This window comes from Brachionichthys hirsutus, chromosome 5 (genome assembly GCF_040956055.1).
Source record: "Brachionichthys hirsutus isolate HB-005 chromosome 5, CSIRO-AGI_Bhir_v1, whole genome shotgun sequence".
In the NCBI taxonomy this organism is placed as follows: domain Eukaryota; kingdom Metazoa; phylum Chordata; class Actinopteri; order Lophiiformes; family Brachionichthyidae; genus Brachionichthys; species Brachionichthys hirsutus.
This window is the reverse complement of record NC_090901.1, coordinates 1,345,778-1,361,546: the sequence shown is the minus strand read 5'-3', so window position 1 is coordinate 1,361,546 and position 15,769 is coordinate 1,345,778. Positions and strand designations below refer to the sequence as shown.

At 43.3% G+C, this 15,769-nt stretch overlaps 2 protein-coding genes across 2 annotated transcripts; one reads left to right on the top strand and one right to left on the bottom strand.

The window, feature by feature from the left end:
- Nucleotides 1-4,241: 4,241 nt before the first annotated feature.
- LOC137894063 (ubiquitin-conjugating enzyme E2 H-like) lies at nucleotides 4,242-9,109 on the bottom strand. Its single transcript, XM_068739532.1, has 7 exons — nucleotides 8,999-9,109; nucleotides 7,012-7,088; nucleotides 6,833-6,907; nucleotides 6,716-6,755; nucleotides 6,544-6,596; nucleotides 4,834-4,962; nucleotides 4,242-4,498 (listed from the first exon to the last, which is right to left on the bottom strand). The coding sequence occupies exons 1-7, from the start codon at nucleotides 9,049-9,051 to the stop codon at nucleotides 4,374-4,376; spliced, it is 552 nt and encodes a 183-aa protein (XP_068595633.1). The 5' UTR covers nucleotides 9,052-9,109; the 3' UTR covers nucleotides 4,242-4,373.
- Nucleotides 9,110-11,328: 2,219 nt separating this feature from the next.
- Nucleotides 11,329-14,537, top strand: LOC137894086 (kelch domain-containing protein 10-like). The gene is made up of 10 exons (XM_068739555.1): nucleotides 11,329-11,413; nucleotides 11,934-12,026; nucleotides 12,112-12,333; nucleotides 12,754-12,908; nucleotides 12,981-13,129; nucleotides 13,470-13,554; nucleotides 13,633-13,699; nucleotides 13,790-13,837; nucleotides 13,965-14,104; nucleotides 14,321-14,537. The coding sequence occupies exons 1-10, from the start codon at nucleotides 11,329-11,331 to the stop codon at nucleotides 14,528-14,530; spliced, it is 1,254 nt and encodes a 417-aa protein (XP_068595656.1). The 3' UTR covers nucleotides 14,531-14,537.
- The last annotated feature ends 1,232 nt before the right edge of the window (nucleotides 14,538-15,769 follow it).

Sequence of the window (15,769 nt, the reverse complement as noted above, 5' to 3'; positions counted from 1 at the left end):
ATAACTTCATTGATAGTTTATCCCTTCAGTAGTTATGATTAAGGGATGAATCCACTGTGGATCAATCACTGTGGATCAATCACTGTGGATCAATCACTGTGGATCAATCACTGTGGATCAATCTCTGTTTGCACAATGCCAGCCTTAGATAAAATCATGACGTGTGCATTTTTAAATAGCAACGCTCAAACCCACACACATAGTTTGATTTCCACGCAGCCTGATCTTTAAACGGTAGCACATACTGTAAGTGTTCCCTGCTTGTTTGTTCAAATATGTTTGTCTTACCTTTTAAATGATCAAACATCGCCACGGCACCAAACACCCTGAAGGTTTCAAAATAGAGAACAAGCTTTGGTTGTTGAACCTCCAAACGTCTCCATTAGTAGAATATAACATGACTGAAAAACAAAGCAGTGGTCCTCAGACGGATGACCGGCCTGGGGGAGGAAAACGGACGTTTATACAGGCACTTCATCAGACCGCCAGTCAGCACTGTCACAGTTCGATAGCTTCCTCAGCTCCGTCCCTCTGTCCCTCTGTCCCTCCGTCCCTCTGTCCCTCCGTCCCGTGTGGCTCCCCGGTTGTCTGGGCTGCAGGACAGGAGATTCTGGTGAACAGGTAATTCGTTGGTAAGCATCTTAACCCACTGGCGATGTAGTAATCCAGCCTCCGCCCTGCCCTTTAAACGCAGGCCGACAGCACATTTCCTCTGCGCCTTTTACGCACGGGAGACGCGCTGCGGTGCCGATGATGAGGGACAGACCGCTCGAAATGAAACGCAACGCTGCCTAAATTCGATCGATAATCGTCAGACAAAAGTTTAGTTCTTAGTCATGCAATAAGAAAAACACTACAGTTCATATTTAAATGCATTCTGAATATTTAGCCCACTGATTCATCACATAAAACAACGTTAAACTCTTACTTTCCTCCATTTCTAAATGTCTATCACATTCCATCAACACGTAACAATAAATACAATCACCAGACGGCAAACCTACCAAAACCCCAGCGGGGGGGGGCAGACCTGCAGCGACGCACAGCCAGAAGTTTCTCCGAGCGCAGGCGCTTCGCTTTCCTTTATAAGGCCGTCCAAAGAGCTCATTTACCTGCTGTCGGTGATTATTAGACAGATTGCGAGTGGAAAAAGGGCCGCGATCCTTTCAGTGAATCCACGGGACGGGTTCGGGTTGCTGCTGAAATCCACCTGAGCATCCTTTGTGCGCCGCATCCATTATGGAGGAGGCGCAGCCGCCTCGGAAGCTGCTGCTGTGGATCAAATAACTTCACTCATTAGTACATTAGAACGGCTGATAACGGGAATTCACCAATATTCGATGCATTTATTTGTTTAATAAGACAAATACATCTTCAGATTTGTTTTAGAGCCTAAGGCCGAATATAATTTACTTAAAAATAGTCAAATCATTTATTCAATCATTAATAACGGCAAAACGGAGAGAAATCGTTTGACTGATTTTAAAAATCTACTGAAGGGAAATATAATATATTCCATCAGTCTCATCCAAAACCTGGTCTTCCGACTTTACGCATTCGCTGTGCAGGTTTTTTACCGCACGGAAAGCACCTTGTTTGTTTGTTTGTTTATAAAACACATAAAATGGTCTAAAGACTAACCTGCTTGTGTCTCGTTACCCTCAAGACAAATTAAATTGCTGTTGTAACAAGAAACCCGAGCAGAGAGAGGCTGCATGGGACCATGAATATTTCATAAGATCATTAAGGTGCTGCCAGTTTGACAAGGAGCTTCATATTAGAACATCTCAACATACATGCGAGCCATTTATTCATTTACTTATTCAGTTATTGAACCTGAAAGCAGTGAAAATGCAGCAATGAGAGGGGAGACCCGGAATACCCAGAACTTAAACTAAAATATCACCCTTTCCAGTAAACCCTGACTGTAAGCATGGACTTAAATTAAGATGCTAAATGTGATCAAGTCCTCTTAAAGTACGTTTACACACAACTTTCACATTCAAACCAGACATCAACAGAGCATGTTGTCATTGTGCGTTTACCAGAAGTCATCAAAGATGAGCAAAGCTGTAGGAAACTGATCCAATGAATCACAGATCCATTCCACACTTGTGTTTAATAAATAAAACTGCACGTCTTAAAAATTTGACTCACAAAAATGTAACTTTCATCTTAAATCGGCCTTGGAGTTGAAAACAGCCATTAGATGGAAGACTGCCATCTAGTGGATGGAACGTGACATCACTGAGGCTGGCCTGGAGGAAAAGAGGTTTCATTTAAAAGACCATCTGTTCACCTCATTTGAATGATTGGGAACTCTGAGCTTCCTCAACGCCTGAACGACCTCACCGTACAGACGAGCAGAAAACGGACAAATATTTTGTTGTTGTTTATTTCCGTCTTCAATTTACAAGGGAAGCACATTTATTCATTGTTTGCCTTGTTCAAGAATCAGAGCTATCTGGTTTAAAAGACCAAAATGAAAGCAATATAACAAATTACAGGCATCAAATAAACTCTCTGGTTAATAAAAATACGTGATACATTGCTGCATCCTGAAAATGAAAAACAACAGAGACTGTATTCGTTACATGAAAAACGACTGACATCATGTCGTGCCATTTTAAAGAGTGGAAGCCATGTAATGGAAAAAAAAACATTCTTTCAACAACGTGTTAATTCTCAAATAAAGATAAACCGGATGTATCCGGATACCATGTCAGGAAATGGGTTATTAGTAAATCATTAGAAGTAATGATATATAGGCGCCATCCAAGAAGAAATAAAACTGAATGGTGGTAAAAGTGAGGTTCGGATTTTTGTTTCCACCTCGTAATAACATAAAACAAAAAGCTCTAATGCAACGGGAGCAGCTCATTGATAGGAAACAATCAGGCTTCCAGCCAGCACTAAAACACGGAGCAGCGTCCCATCATTCACTTTAACGGTGAACTGTTGCAGCGAGGGTAAATACCTCGTCAGCACGGGTTCCAAAAGTAGCAACGTTTTAGAGGGTAAACAGAGGAAAAACACTTCAACCATCCCCAGAAGAGAAAAAGAAACTTTAGGAAACTATCTCTGACACTTTCAATTATCCAACCATCAGCAGACTCTTTATTCCCAAACCTGATCCAAGGAGAGTTTCCTTTTCCTTTTTCTTTTTTATGAAAGTAAACTTGTACTTCACCAGATTTCAGGATCATAAATTTGGAAAACCAAAAGGCCAATGACGGCTTGAATAAGTAAAGGAGACAGCAAAGAATGGTTGAAACAAAGCACTACCTGAAAATCGGGTTTACCTTATGGACACAGTTGCATATAAGAAAGGGGTGCTGAGGTGCAACAGACTCCTCCCACAAATATGCATCATCACCCCCCATCTTTACAGAAGAACTAGTCTTCAGACTATTGTGTTATTTATGCAGTAAACCATGTGTTTTATAGGATTCACCACCCACGACAAGACTAACTATCCCTACGCAAGTCAAACACCGATTATAGTTCAACACAAGCAATAGGCAAAGTTCAGAAGGTCAATAATTCAACAAGGACCCGGATAAAAGCGGCCCAAGCCTCCGTAATAACGGCTCCCCAGAGCCCCACACAACTTTACTTCTGTGTCATGCCATAATATACAAAGATACTCAGAGAATGACAAACACTTTCCTAAAACGGAGAGGAGGAGGAGGAGGAGAAAGACGAGTGTTTAAGCCAATGTCCTGATCAGGGCTTAGCAAACATGTTATCAATACACCCTGGATTACATTCATGCACGCACACACACACCCACGTACGCAAACAAACACACACGGTGGCATTGTGGCGTCTGATTCTTCTGTTTTACTGCGATGACGTGTCGGTTGGTTTGCTCGTGGGCAGTCCCGTCAGAGAGGCGATTGTCCACCGTGAACAGGCGACTGCGCTCTGGGCTGCAGCTGCAAGTCTCCAGCGCCGAGGGGGTGGGGGGGGGCGTGGCCACGCTGAAAACGAGGCGAGCTGCAGCGTATGGAGCCCCATCTTATGTCGCAAATCTTTCGCTTGGATGAAATCCCTCCTGCCTCCCGACCTCTGCTCAGTCTAGACTTGTTCGTGCCAAATGAAAGCCTCGAGGCGACCGTCGCGTAACGACGCACTCCTTTCTGATCCAACACGGTCCTCAGGGGGCAGCGAGGGGGCAGGTGGACATGAATACCTAAATAGGGGTTAATATTCTGCAATACCACACCGCAAATCCTTGTGTAGCAATAAAAATCCTTGTGTTGCTTTAAAAAAATTGTCTGGTCTTTAAATATCAATATAGCAGTGAACGTCTGCCCGTTAGGAATGGATAGTCTGTTGTGAGGTGCAGAGGACGAGATCGCCTCCCTTCACTACAACTCCATGTCCTGAGCCTCGTCCTCCGAAAAGTCTGACATGGAGCTCTCAGAAGAGGAGTCGCCCCCCCTCTCCTCCTGCTCCTTTAGAGCCTCCTCCGTAGCATACCTTTGGATGTACTCTGAAAGACACACAAGGAAGGAGAACGATGAAGAGTTCGCTGCACCTTCACCTTCAGTGCATCAGCAGATGATTTCAGGCGTGTCAAATATCCGGGAGGCTTTAGATGCCTCCGTTTTCACCACTAGAATGAGTTTGCTTGGTTTTCATGGAAATATTAAAAGGCATTCATTGTTTTAGCTCAATTTGACATAATCAATAAGTGTAGGAGAGAAATGTGTTACATTGTTGCAATATTTCTGAATCCGAGATGATTTTAATTTATTTAAAGTTTCACCCCCCAAATATATATATACACCGGCAACTGCCATCTACTTTCAGACTCTGGTGCGCCACCTTTGATCTTGTGTTTGTAGTCCTCCGGCCGGTGCAGGTACATGGCAGCTGCGTCGCCGTTTAGAGGATCGATGGGGTTGGGGTAGGCAAGCAGCTGAGGGAGGAATGACTCAAAGATGTTGGTGAGGTCTGAGGGTACGAGGACAAAGAGGCGTCAGTAGAGAAACGCCTGAGAACACAGGTTCAACATCGTCCACCAGAGGTCACTCTTCAGCGTTCAAACACCTAGAATACCTCATCTAAAATGCATGTTAACACGCACACTATTACTCTGTGACAGAGAGATGGAAGAGATCAGACGCTTTTTACATGCGCAGCCAAAAACGGGAACGGAAGTTCTCCTTGATAATTCACGGACGGGGAGCGACGAGGACAGAATGCGTGCTGCCGTTTAAAGGGGAGAATCAAGTCTGCCCGGTTCCACAAAAGAACAAGCTGCGTGGAAGACATTCAGGTCTTTACTTACCCGGTTAAATAAAGGTTACATAAAAAAGAAATAACATTTACAGTACAAGATATATGCCGATTATACACCAGCTGACTAGTCATATAGACGGTCACACATTGAGCAGAATTTTAAGAAGTTAACATCATTTGGGTTTTTTGTTGTTGTCAGAAACAGAATATTTTTGCAGGATCCCAGCCGGCACCCACCCGGGTTGAGAAAAGCGGCACAAGCGTCCAAACTATATAACATTGGACTATCGCTACTAGCGTTAAACATATCCCCAAGGCTGCAAGGTCTACATTAAGTTAACTCAATTCAAAGTTCCCTCATCATCCGGTGTGTGGATTCTATCGCAGACTCTCCACCTTCACCAAACTCCCGGAGGAATCGGATATCAACAATAACAGCAACGCTCAAACAAGGCGACCGCGTGCACCCGTTCGTTAAAATAATAGTCATCACAGATGAACATTGAGACGGGCATCTGTGATGACAGCTCATCGGAGTGGTGTCACACCACCCACGCAAAATACACGAGTACTTAACAGGGTGTTATCAAGTACACAACACAGGTCTCCGACCAGGCAAAGCTGTGGACGAAATGAAAAGGACAAATAAATCGGTGCTTTTGTTGCCTTCTGGTTTAGAGGTTTACATTCTGAGCATCGCTCACTTGAACTAAAAGGGGAATATTCCTTTATTCCCGAAATGAGTTCACAACAATCTCGTCACCTTTTTGTCAATCAGTGTTAAAGCGCGTCCCGAATACCAGCAGCAGATACCACATTAGCACAGCACGACAGGGTTAGGGTGCGTTTCACTCAGACCCCCCCAGGACCAAGGACCAGATTGTGTTGTTGCATGGCAACCATCAGCAATACACAAAAGAGCAAGAAAAACAAGCAGAGGTTAATGAATGCGCCACAAAGAGGAATATAGTGACCGGTAAAAAGATAACTGCAACCTACTTCCAGAATAGATTCATAGACAAGGGGTTAAAAAGTTAGATGCCATCAATAAAAACGGCATGTTTACAAATGGAGTATGGTTTTTTTATCTTTATAATGACACGGACAGAATTCTGTTTAATCAAGCAAATTGCAGTCTGACAAGAGATGAAATAAATGAAAAGTTCTTTAGTGCACTTAGAAATGTGAAATGCAACCGGAATAATTCATTAAAAAGAACTGACTTCCTGGTGGAACAGCCTCCTCAAACTAAAACGCCGCTGATCTGTGTGATCGATTGTCGCTGTGACCTACCGTAGAGAGCTGTCCACGTCTGGTTGATGACGTCTAAACACACAGTCCCTGATCTGAAAAACACAAACAAACATGATGCTGACGGTTTGGTGAAAGAAAGATGAAATATTTCTTTATTGGGTCTGACATGTAAAAATAAAAAAAGAGGATGTGCCAGTGTGAGCCTACTTACGCTTCATCGATGTTGGGATGAAAGATTTTATTCATGAATCCTGTTTTAAAAAGAGACGATCTTTGAATTACAATAACGAGGAGATCTGAAGAATTCCCCACAAAATATATTTCCTACCTATTGAAGGTGACTTGAAGGGGTATTTATCCGGTAGGTCCACCCGCACCTTCCACACTCCTCCTTCATAGGCCGCTGGAAAGACAAGACATGATGCTGCACATTCACAGTAAACCGGGGAGGCATGTCGCTCTGTGGCAGGTGAAATGGAATGTAGCCGGTTTCGGAGAGGCTCTTACATCCAGGCGGTCCGTGAAACTTGACCACGAACTCATTGAGCCCACTGAGAATGGTGACCTCGTGTTTGCTCTCAATGCTGACGGCCGGTTGAGGAAAAAACTGAAGATAGCCGACGTACTAGTAGCATGAACATCGGCGATAAGCCTGCTGACGAGGACGTGCCATTTCTATACAAGCGGGCCGTCTCCGGCATGCCAAGTGGATATTTCTGTTAATCGGTTTCACAGGTCAGAAGAAAAGTTGAGAGTTCAATTCAATCGGCAGCTCAAGATCTGACGGCACGACAGACGTGCGCCACAAAAACCTCTCGAGGAACCGTCGCAGCATTCTTCGCTGCTCGATCGCATAAATGTGAGCAGATAAAAGACAATGAAAAGCTTTAACAGAGAACAGAGTTTAAAAATCTCAGTGCAAATCACCGAGCAGGAAGACACAGACGCAGCGGCCCATAAATAAAAGCTGTTCTCGACTTGTGCAGCGCTTCAGTCTCTGACGCCATTCCCTGGGGCTTGTCCATGGAAACCCAGGCACGTGCTCATCCAAGTGATACAACCACAGACGCATCTAAAACTGCATTCTGGTTATCACATATTTATTACTTAGTGAGAGCATCTGCACTTATGGATGTGGACCAAATATGGGGAACAGAGCAGCAGCAATTATATTATTATGAAATTATTATTATTAAAGTTTTGGTTTCCAATATTCCAAATGACTTGATTATCAGAGATTTTAATTCTGAACAGACTGGCTGTTCCGCAGAAGCTAAGCTATTTCTGCTAAGGAGGAAACAACATGCGCCGCTAAGCCTATCACAGCCCGGATGTTCCCAGCCCCCCATCTCTGCGTGCATAACCTCGATCAGCTGTGAGCGAGGCCCCGCCTTCTACCATGTTCCGGATGGTAACAAGCTGACCAATCAGAGAGCAGTATCTTCTAGATGCAGGACAAAAACAAAACAATTCACCTCACGCTGTCAGAAAATGCTTTCATCCAACTTCAGCTGAAAGCTGCAAATAAATAGCAACAATACTAAAACAACAACATTTAAATCGGCATGCGAGGCAGCAGCAAATAAAACATAAACGATCCATCTCCAGGAGAAAGATTAAATAAACACATGGGATGTTACACCCATCCCGTTTTTTATATTCTGTATCCTTGAAATATCGTCCAAAATGTTTTTTTTTACCATATTATTTGAGGTAAATCACTTTTGCGCTTTAAAAACGATTTATATTTACTTTCTTTACCATTTGCATTGTATGAAGGCAACAATTAAAAAACGCACAAAGATCAAACCCAGATTTCTGTTTTGATTCACGTGAATTAAACGCAGTTATCAGACGAGCTGACATTTGCTATTTGGCAAATATCGATTTGGCTCTATTTGTTCTGGGGGTGATGAATGACACGTAGCGAACCACCGAGACGCTAACGTGATAAAAATCACCCAAAACGGACGCGTTTCTCCGTGAAAACGTCCCCAGCCCGTAACGAGCTCCTCGCTAACGCCTCACCGGGAGTTGTCAGGCAGGTGCGACCGCGGAATAATGGCTAATGGGCTAGCTTCACGCTGCCGAGCTAAGCTAACAACGTTCGAAGCGCCCGGAGTTCGCTGCCGACGTTCTATTTGCGACAGATCCCTTCGCTGATTATCGACTGATACAAACAAGGGGGTCGCTGCTAGCGCGTTAGCGAGCTAGCGCAGGCTAGCGGGCGAGGGGAGCCGCACAAACAGACGCGTAGCTTAATCGCCATTCTGCTAACTTAACGCCGAGGAAGCTAACGGAGAGCTCCGCGTTCTCACCGAAGTGTTTAACGTCACATACTTTATCCCAGAGAACCTGGCAACTTCGCGTAGACAGCTATTTGCCACATAAACACGAGCAAACATCATCTGCGACAAACGCCGACATTAGAGGGGCGACAACGACCATAAAAACAGCTCTTTGGTTCGGCTTGTTTACGTTCTGAGAAGGATACAGTTTCACCACGTCGGTATCCATTCGCCTTTTGCCCGGACTGGGAGACGACATTTTCGTATCCCTTAACAGAAGTGATCTAAATGTTCCTGCCGATGAGCTCCAACCTAAACCTTCCGCCTACAAGGACTGTCCCGACAGCGGCCGTAAATAAGATCCGGGCTGTAGCATCGCCCACTCCGGCCGCTCTCAATGGCTCTTCTTCGGGGAGCAGCTCTGCCTGGTGGAGATCTGTCCTGACATCAACCTCCAGTCCGGAGGAGGGGCGGGGCTCGCTGTAGAAATACACGCCGCAGAACGGCACGCGCTGCTCGGCTTCCGTTTGGGCCTTATTTTTAAATAGAGGCTGGTGACGTAGAGCTCCGCGATAAGGCGCTTGCTTTTCTATTATGCTTAGTTCTATGATGAAATTAGCTTAAAAACAAGGCCTGTTTCTGCTCAAACGTTGTCATGAGTTATTAACATGAAATAGATCATAAAAATAAACATTATACACTCTTATACAACACATCATATATGTTTTTATGGTAATTTTAATTAATGGTGCTTGTCATTAGGCTTCACTGCAGTGTTGATTCCATTCAAATCAATCAAACAAGAATAATCCTTTAAAGTTAAACGGACTCAAATTCTTAAACAGCACAGCAAGTTATTGAATTGTTTAATAAGTCAGTAAATAATGTAATATAATATATAATAATAACAGATCTTTTTTTATGTCCCTCAGTCTCGCCCTCATGACGTGGTATCTGTAACAATCTCAGATGTTCTACCAGAGGCCTGAGTTTGAGGGTTCTGTGCTGTGGCTGAGCTGACTACGCTGTTCTGGACTGAGGCCTCAGGTGGTGTTCCACTCCAAGTTTGTGGTTCCCTGCCCCGAGTGCACCTTCTACCACAGGGCCCATGTCGGCTTCCACATCTGTTTCCTCTTCTACTTTTCATCCCCCACCACTATGTCCATTTGGTTATCCAGCAGTGGCTCGTCAGTCTTGAAGCATAATGGTAGGAACGAGGTTTGAGCCATCAACATATACACACTGCCAGTCATCAGATACCTCACTTGAATCAAGAGTGCATCAAGAAGGTGCACTCTTGATTTTTTTGTGTGTTCAAGTCGCAGCAACTCAGGACTAATCCTCCATTTTAATCTTGTAATTTCATTGTACAATTCTATAATGGCATCAATAAAAACAATATTCTAATGAGCAATTACTCAGAGAAACACGACCACTTTATCTGACTGAGCAAGGAGGAGATTATTTCTGATAACATTTTAGACACCAGATAAAATGAAGTCTCAATTCCAAATGAGCAAACTTTAGAACGTAGATGGTGGACCCTTGAAACAATCATCTCTTGATTAATTGAAGGGTCTTTTCACAGTGGAAAGAGATTAGGAGTGCAAATCTCAGTTGTGCACAATAATTACTTTAAAAGTAGGACTTTGACAGGCTGCTGCCTTGAGTGGTATTATCATGATCCCAAGAGGTAATAAAAATAACAGTGTATTAAAAGTGTAAACTAAAGAGAAAAAACATAAAAAGAACAAACAAAGTACGTAGTGTTCGATCAAACCCACAGTAAATGCTATTACCATACATCTTATTATATATATGTGTGTGTGTGTGTGTGTGTGCATGTGCATATGCATATGCACATTTATAAAACATTGGTGATGAGTAACAAAGGTAAACTTATTTACTAATTCAATTTGTTTTACTGGCATGCTCTGTTTATATTGTCATTACTTCTTATTTTATTTTATTTTTTTATGAAAAACCTAGTTTTGATGAATAACAGATAAGTTAATGTTTAGTATGTAATTTACCATTCTTGTATTTACAAAATTTTACATTTGCTTTGTCCTCACTGTAAAAGTAGTGACATGTCACTTAAAGTCCTCACAAACTCGCTTTAATCTATTTTTCATTTGGGTCATTATTTTGTCCTCTTCGATTGATGCCACACTTAGTTTTGCGTATTTTCTGCTTCTGTTTTATTTTTTTAAGAATGTAAATTTAACGAATTTCATTTTCGTGTGTTCTCTTAGCTATCTGACGCTTACATTCAGCTAACGTTCAGTTTTCCGACACTTTAACATGCTTCTTGAACGCGGCATGACGGGTCCTCGTCCTCTGTCGTGTGATTGGTGCGTTCAGGCCAGCTGGCCGTGACGTTGCAGCCAGCGGCTGCTGAGGACGGTCAGGAGCGTCGTTCTTATTCTGGTTCCATGGCCGGACCTCGCAGTCTCACCCGCCCGCGGTTGGTCAGATTGAAGCGGGTCGTTGTCCAGCGCTGGGTGTGAATCTTATCCACGCGAATTCTCGCGAGATGTCGCCCGACGAACCTGAGAAAAACTACAGTCAGCTTATTAAGTTCGAGAAACTGTCATGGAGGCCTTTCATCCGGGACACAGGTTTGTAAACAAAGCCTGCCGGTCTGCACGAACAAGCAGCGAACCGGAGGAGGAACTACTGACTAGGGTATATAACTAGGTAATAGTTATAACTAGGTAATAGTTATAACTAGGTAATAGTTGTACATACTGGGACAGTAACGTGTTTGCATTGCTGCCATTGTGTATCACGGGCTGCAACACAAAGGCCGAGGCTAGCCAGCGTTGCTACGGAAGCTACTATGTCTTAGCAAGTGATGAAATACCCCAAATAAGCATCTGCAGAACTATTTGCATTGCCATTTGATCCAAATAAAGAATCGATCACGCATTTGATCAGTAGAAAGGACACTGCGTTACATTATGGATGTAATGAAATGCTACATAAGTAAGAGCCATTCTTACTCCTACTATGGCCACGACTTCTTCTAAACATTTTAACTGCAGCCTTAGCAATGACCCAGCTCCCTTCTCATCTTACTCATAACTCCTGTAAAATATGGATCATCCATTAACTGTTGTCATTTCTCTTTGATGACAGGAACCAAGAAACGGGCGAGGTGGTTTCAGGCTCGGCGGATCTTCTCCCCTTCCTGCCCCAACCTGCGAATCCCCAACAGATTCCTAAGAGAAGGTGCTGAAACATCCCCACGAGAGTTTCTTTAATATTGTTTTAACTATAATGTTGTGTGTTCAGCTGGCTTCTTTTCCCCGTGCAGGACACGGCGTACCCCCCGCCCGAAGCGGCCATCGCTGTGTTGCAGACAACGCCAACCTCTATGTGTTCGGAGGCTACAACCCGGACTTTGAGGAGGCAGGCGGGTCGGAGAATGAAGACTACCCTCTCTTCAGGGAGCTTTGGCGGTTTCATTTCGCCACAGCCACTTGGCGGCAGATCCGCACCGAGGGCTTCATGCCCACAGAGCTGGCTTCTATGTCAGGTAAGGACGCGTGACCTGCCCTTCATTTTATAGAAGTAAGTCTTCGTCCATGTTTTCTTTTATATTGACAACAGGGAGGACTAAAAAGTGATGTTCAAAGTTACAAAAGAGTAGGAGAACAAACACTTTGAGTTTGTTTGAGCTCAAAGTGCAGACTTTTGGGGGGATGTTGTTTAAAAACAAATCTTCCAGTCGTACAGATGCACAATATCTTGATTTGAAGTCTGTATTATTTATAATTTAATTAAACATTTCAATGAATGTTATAAAAAGGTGCTTTTTCTGCGTAAACCTGGTGCTATCGCTCTATTTCTGCGCTACACAGTCTGCATGGCAATACGGCGCTGATGTGTTATGATGCATGCTAATATGCTGTCTCACATCAAACGTGCGCTAATGCTGTGGATTCGTTCCTCTCAGCTGTTTTACACGGCAGCAACTTGCTTGTGTTCGGAGGCACTGGCATTCCATTTGGTGAAAGCAACGGGAACGACGTCCATGTTTGTAATGTTCAATATAAAAGATGGAAGCTGCTCAACTGCAGAGGGAAGAAGCCCAACAAGATCTATGGACAGGTAACCGTCTACCTCCCCGCGAGGGGTGGAGGCGTCCAACGGTGAACTTTAACCAGCGTCTCCTCTGTCCAGGCAATGGTCATCATAAATGGCTACCTCTATGTGTTTGGCGGGACAACGGGCTATCTTTACAGTACCGACCTTCACAGGCTGGACCTGACCACCAGGGAATGGACCCACCTCAAACCCAACAATGCACCCTCAGATCTTCCTGAGGAGAGGTCAGCTGTGTCTCAGTTCAGGGGCTGCAGCCTTCCAAGTCTGTATTTGTAGAGAAAATGTGTCGTCAAGGCAACGTGCAATGCAAACATTCTTTCAATAACCTTCAATATTCCCACTACTGCACCAGAGCGTTGACTCCTCCCCCGTCCACATAACTTTAGCTACAACAGCTTGAAAGATGACTCTTCAGTGAATCATTTCCAGCTGTCAACGTTGCTAAGAGACGGAGCTGACGCCAGGCCGTCTCATTTTACCCTGAATTTAGACACACCTCATGTGTGACTGTGAATCCCTATAATATTTATTAAATGGAATGAAAGTAAATGTATATTTTTACAGGTACAGACATGAACTAGCTCATGATGGACAGAGAATATACATTTTAGGAGGCGGGACTTCCTGGACGTCATATCCACTGGATAAGGTGAGACGAAGGATCGGCGCTTTGATAAAGTGATGAACTTGTTTTCAACTTGTGTATTTATTTATTTGTCTTTATCAGATTCATGCATACAACTTGGAGACAAATTACTGGGAGGAAATGGTCACCAAACCTCATGAAAAATTTGGTTTGTGATCAATATTTAGCTTTTTATTTGAACATTTCTGAACGAAGGAGTGGAAGACCACACATTTAATTAATCTTGTCACCCTGTCAGGATATCCCGCCTCCCGCCGGTGTCACAGCTGTGTGCAGGTCAAAGATGGTAAAGCGTATTCCACACACGTCTGAACCGTTATTGTCTGCCTCTGCCAAAGTGGGGCATAAAGAGTTAATGCTGATGTAATGTGGTAGTTAATGGGGCGTCCACAGATTAGTGTCTCTCCCTCCAGAGGTGTTTATATGTGGCGGATATAACGGAGAGCTGATCCTGTCTGACCTGTGGAAGATCAGTCTGCAGACTTTTCAATGGACCAGGCTGCCGACCGTCATGCCAGAACCAGCCTACTTTCATTGTGCTGCAGTGACTCCAGTGAGTTAAATAGCCTTCATATAATTTGGTCGACAGATTCCTCTACTCTAAGGATTGTCAAAAGAATTATATGTGGAGTTAGATACAAATGTGATGTCAGTTTTGTCCTATCAAAAAACAAGATTTACTTTGTGATAGAGAGAAACGCAGCAAAACTGAAATCTTCTGTAAAATGCTGACATTTTCTAAATGTGGTTATTCGCTCCTCTCCTCTAGGCTGGCTGCATGTATGTCCACGGCGGCGTCGTCAACATGTCTGGGAATGGCAGGACTGGCTCTTTGTACAAGGTGTGGTTGGTGGTGCCGAGCCTGCTGGAACTGACCTGGGAGAAGCTGCTGAAAACCTTCCCTCACATCGCCCAGCTGTCCACCCTTCAGCTGCTCAGCCTGGGACTGACGCACACACTTGTTCAGCGGCTCAAATAGAAAGATTCGTGGAGCGAAGGAAGTAATACATGATGCAACAGCGCTGGCTATAAACTCACTGCTGAACCAGCTCATCGTCCTTAGAATAGGAAAAGTCAAAGTTATAATCTGACGTGTATGCTGTGCTTGGTGCGGTGAAATACGTGGATCTCTCTTGTTTCTGGGTTTGCATGCAACCTTTAGACGCTAAACTTCCAGAAGAATCACTGCTGCATGCTGATTTCTGCTTCCCGGTACCCCCCTGTCATCATTCTGGACCCACTAACTAGTGCGCCTCTTTAAAAAAAAAGGTTCTTATCAGAAATGTGGACAGCACGAATAAGTTCATGTCTCCAAAGGTCAAATGAATGTCTTTTTTTTTAGCATTGCTAGAATACACTTGTCCAGTCAGCTGCTGCTTTGCCCGCTGTGACATTTAGATGAAAATCCAGAGCTCATAAACACTAACATTTGTGCTTTGCTCGTGTAATTCAGCCATATTTTCCAAAAAAGTGGTACAATGTTGACAAAGCATGGTAATACAACTGTGATACCGCTGAACTGTTTTATTAGGTCAATTTAGGAATCATTTCTTTAGCCTCAAAGACGTTCCGACGGCTGATTTGGAGGCGCTCAAACTGAAAGTTGTTCTCGTCACATAAGCCTCGTTATTCGATCTTTAAGATTAAGACACTGTGAATCTTCTTGTGCCTCTTTGAGTATTCTTCCACTTTTTGGAAAAATGAACATCAACACCTGTAGCTCAACGGAGATTCCCAAACATTTTTATTCATTTGGTGCCTTTTGAATCTTTTAAATAATATTCATTGGTTTTTATATTTCAGTAAAAAAGTCTCTGTCAGTTCATTTTTCTCTTTGTTCAACGTGTGATTTGCTCAGGAGTGTCCACGAACCTTTTATTGTAAAAGCCTTTCTTGGCAACAAATTAACTAGGAGATATAATAACCGAAATATTGCTTTGGTTAAATCCACATAGTCAACGTTTGCCTATTTATTTTACTCGGTTTCCTTTGTGTTTTATGAAACCTTAAATTAAATTAAATTATTTTCTCCCCCCCATGCTGAAACTCCAAGTTAATTTTATTGTAACAAACTTTTACATTTTTTAAACTTTGTTCTTGTTTTTTTTAAAAAACATAGTAGTATTGGGGTCCTTTTGAAAAATGAGTGGCATAGTACTTTGTTAATTTAACAAGGTAGAATATGTAAGGCACACTCAGGATTTTGAATACTGTGAAA